Raw genomic sequence first — 4,362 nt, forward strand, 5'->3', positions numbered from 1 at the left:
GTTTTTGAAGATGAAGAACAAGAGAGAATGATTCTTTTATCACTTTATAAGAAGAGAGAAAAAAATTACAGAGAAGAAAAGAGAGAATTTCTGTATAAAAAATTAAAAAGGGGTATTTTAGAAAATGTGATTACTGTTATAATATATTTGTTAAAGTTTTAGGATAGATGATAATTTTGTATACATAAAATAAAATAGTGGTAAAAATTTCAGTTTTCTTTGCCTTTTTTGGCATCTAGTCGTTTCTTGGGGAAATGAATTAGACCATGGCTAATTAATGACCTTTAGTAAGAGCAACTGAATTTTGTAAAAGTGTAAATTCAAATTGATTTCAAATTTATATTTAATTTGAATGAATTAAACTTAAATTATTTTTATTATTTTCTAACTATTATTTGTATCGACTTTATTTTTATTATTTTCCAACTATTATTCATATCGATTTAAATATGAGTTGTTCGTTTCAAACAAGGTATTTTTTTTTTTAAGCTAAGTGGGTCATGAGATTATTGATGCTTTTAACTGCACCGATTGTGCTAGTTAGATACCAAAATTAATAAATTTACATAGAACCCTAAGCATCGTGCCAAAAAGCACCATTTTATTATTCCTTGTTTTTACATTCATTTTGGGAATTAAGCAATGGCATCTTACCTTTGATCATCTTATACTCACCAACATCCAACGGTCCAAAACCACCCATCATTTGATCATCAGTCAATTCCCTTGATGGCCTCATGAGGGCTAGGACTCAGATAAGAGTGTCAACAATGTGTTCTCTTACCCCAACATTTTTCAACAAAACTATTAAACAAGGCAAGCGCATTGCTCGTCAGCTTTTTCACATACGCCGCCCTATCAACAACGTCCGCCTTCACCGGCCCGTCCGCCACGTCATCGAAACGGTCCGTGCACGTCTCCTGGTCCGTCAACGCGGCGCTCATCCACTTCTGCACATTACTCATCAGGAACCTTAGGCTCTCCTTCGAGCCTCCCGCCGCGAGGAGGTGGCGCATCTGTTTCAGCGATCCATGGATCTCGTCGACAGCGTGGCCGAAGTTCGACTGGCAGTCGTATAGAGCCGACGACGCCCGGGGGTCGGAGTTGTAATCGGCCTCGCGATTCAGGTTGGCGACGTAGGCCGCCATTGCTTTCGTCTTCTTCAAGCTGACGCCGATGGCGACGCAAGCCAGCAGCGAAGGGTCCTCCTGGACTGAACTGGAGTACCCTTTCAAGGAGGCGTAGCAGAGGTCGGGGTAGACAGTGGCGTTGCAGCTGGTGCGGATGAAATCTGAGCCGGGGTTGGGGATGAAATCTACGGATGGCATCGGATTGAGATTAAGGGCCGAGATTGAATGGAGAGATAAAAGGAATAATAGGGGAAGGAAGAAAGGATGTGAAGTATTTTTCTGCATAGCTTTTGGTTTGTGTCTTGAGAAACTCTGCGATACTGAGAGCGGTGCCTTTCTGTGTTGCGTTTAAGTAGCGCCAAGGTTTGAAATGAAATGACGACTTTAGTCTTATAAAATAAACAAAAATAAGGGATGAAATCTGAGCCGGGGGTGGGGATGAAATCTACGGATGGCATTGGATTGAGATTAAGGGCTGAGATTGAACACAGAGATAAAAAGAATAAGAGGAGAAGGAAGAGGGGACGTGTAGAGCTTTTGTTTTTGTTCATGGCTTTGTTTTGTCCTGTGAGAGCCTGAGACTGGTTGCTCGTGTTTAGGTGTATTAATAATTTAGACACACAATTTTAATACAAACAATAAAGGTGTGATGATACTGTTGACTTTTGGTGAAATCTAACACTACATATTCCAACGGCGCCTCGTGTTTATGAGTATATTTATATAAAGATAATTCCTCTGATTTTTATTTAATAAAGCGACCTCATCAATAAAAATTAGGGGAATTATCTTTATATAAATATGCTTTATTAGTATTAATAATGTGTGTGTAAATTAATTATTTTATAAAATCAATTTGGAAGAGATTTTTACAATAAATTCCCTGTAAGTAAACTCTAAAAAAACTAATCTAATCAATTAATATTAATTAAATAATTTATACTATAAATAAAATAATCTTAATAAAATAATTTTTAGTCATACGATTGATTTATTTATTATTATTATATTTTATTACAATCTTTTTAATTTAAACACTTTTCTGAATTGTTTTTGTTATAATTTGTATTCATCAACAATTTCGTTCAAAATTTATGGATTTTTTACAGCTAACTTATTTATATAAGGCGACAAGAAGGTTGATGGGAAAGGTTGAGCTCACATAGAAGACACCATAATGGCTAAATATCACTACCAACAAATTTTGCACAAGACCAAGATACAATAGTTTGTGATGTGGCCAAGAAAAATATATTTATTAGTGATAGGATAACTATAGAAGACATCAAAAACCTAATCAATATCAAAATAAGTTGAAAGAGTTAAGACATATATATGGGCTCTATTTAAATATATATATATATATATATATATATATATATATATATATATATATATATATATATATAAAAGATAGAAATCAAACTAAAATTTATAGAATATTAAACACTAACCTCCGACTATTGTTTGACTATTTGATGTAGAATAATTATCTGAAAATTACTTGTAAACTTTTATCTTCCAGATGATTTCTTTTTCACACAGAATGGTGTACGTGTTTTTTTTAGAAAAAGCTCACCCATAGACTTTTTTTGCAACCTTAAATAAGCATTCTCTCATCAAGAATGCAACGACAATGTGCGGATGAGTTATGACATGAGAGTTATAAACCATCAATCAGTTTTTTTTTTTTAATTGACTGCATGAAACAGTTATTAGGAAGAAGAAACTGACATTCTCCCACTTGGTCTGTAACCTATGAATCCACATACTGAAGTCAAGAAATAAAATACACAAGTCATGGCAATAAGTCTTTTAAGAACGAGTATTATTTTCTATGTATCATGATGTATTTATTCCTTTTATAACTTAATGAATAAACCTTATGTTTATTCTAGGTCCAAAATTGATTATTTTCTCAACCAAAATGTGCACATAAAAATGAGAAAAACTAATCAATTTAAAAAGCTGAATAATTTTATTATAAAAAATGTATATACATCAAATCACATGATGGAACAAACTTCTATCACAATTATAACATGAGACCAACTCTCATTCGCTCTATATAATCCTTAAAACTTTTTGGTGGCATGTCTTTTGTCAAAGGATCAACAATCATCAATTCAGTGCTGACGTGTTCAATGAACACTTTATTTTCTTTTACACGTTCCTTAATGGGTAAATGCTTAATGTCGATATGTTTACTTCGACTACTACTTTTATTATTTTTAGCCAAGAAAACAACAGCTGAATTGTCATAATAAATTTTTATCGGCCTGAAAATAGAATCCACAATTCTAAGTCGAGATATGAAACTCTTCAACTATACACCATGTGATGTAGCCTCAAAACAAGAAACAAACTTAGCTTTCATGGTAGATGAAACAATCAATGACTAGTTGACACTATTCCAAGATATGGCTCCACCGGCAAATAAAAAAAAAATATCCAGATGTTGATTTTCTTAAATCAACACAGCCAGTAAAATCTGAATCAGGGTAACCAACTACCTCTAAATTATCAGTCTGTTTATATAAAAGCATGTATAGGATTGGACTCGAACTGAGTCTATTCGAGCTCGAGCTCGGTTCGAACAAGCCTGAAACGAACCAGTCATATATGAGCTTAGTCGAGCTCGAGTTACTCGTTAAAATTTTCAATTAAAAATTTTGATACAAAACAACATCATTTTAATAACGAAAAATGAATTGAGCCTAGTTCGAGCTTGGCTTCCACGAGCTCGAACTCAAACTCAACTATATATAAATCGAGCCGAGTTTGAGTTTGGTTCGACTCGAATCTAACCCTAAGCATGTATTCTTCGATCCCTTGAAGGTACCGCATCATTTTCTTTGCAGCTCTCCAGTGGTCTATGCTTGGGTTACTCTGATATCTTTTTAACATCCCAACAGCAAATGTAATGTCAGGTCTTATGCAAACCTGAGCATACATAAGACTTCCAATAGCTGAAGCATAGGGAATGTTTCGCATTTGTTCCTTTTCAAGTTCATTTTTAACGCATTGGTTCAAATTGAACTTATCACCTTTCACAATTGGTGTTATATTTGGTGAATAATCTTTCATCTGAAATCTCTCTAAAACTTTGTTGAGATAGACCTAGTATGTTCCTATGAATCTTAATACAATGACATAAGAGGCCTCACCCATATCCTTCATATCAAAGTTTTTAGAGAGGAATTATTTCACCTAATAAACAACCTTGTATCAT

At 33.9% G+C, this 4,362-nt stretch overlaps 1 protein-coding gene across 1 annotated transcript; it reads right to left on the bottom strand.

The window, feature by feature from the left end:
- Nucleotides 1-569: 569 nt before the first annotated feature.
- LOC123214999 (21 kDa protein-like) lies at nt 570-1,465 on the bottom strand. Its single transcript, XM_044635026.1, has one exon. It carries the CDS (start codon nt 1,413-1,415, stop codon nt 765-767), a length of 651 nt encoding a protein of 216 aa, XP_044490961.1. The 5' UTR covers nt 1,416-1,465; the 3' UTR covers nt 570-764.
- Nucleotides 1,466-4,362: the final 2,897 nt, after the last annotated feature.

This window comes from Mangifera indica, chromosome 4 (genome assembly GCF_011075055.1).
Source record: "Mangifera indica cultivar Alphonso chromosome 4, CATAS_Mindica_2.1, whole genome shotgun sequence".
Lineage (NCBI taxonomy): Eukaryota > Viridiplantae > Streptophyta > Magnoliopsida > Sapindales > Anacardiaceae > Mangifera > Mangifera indica.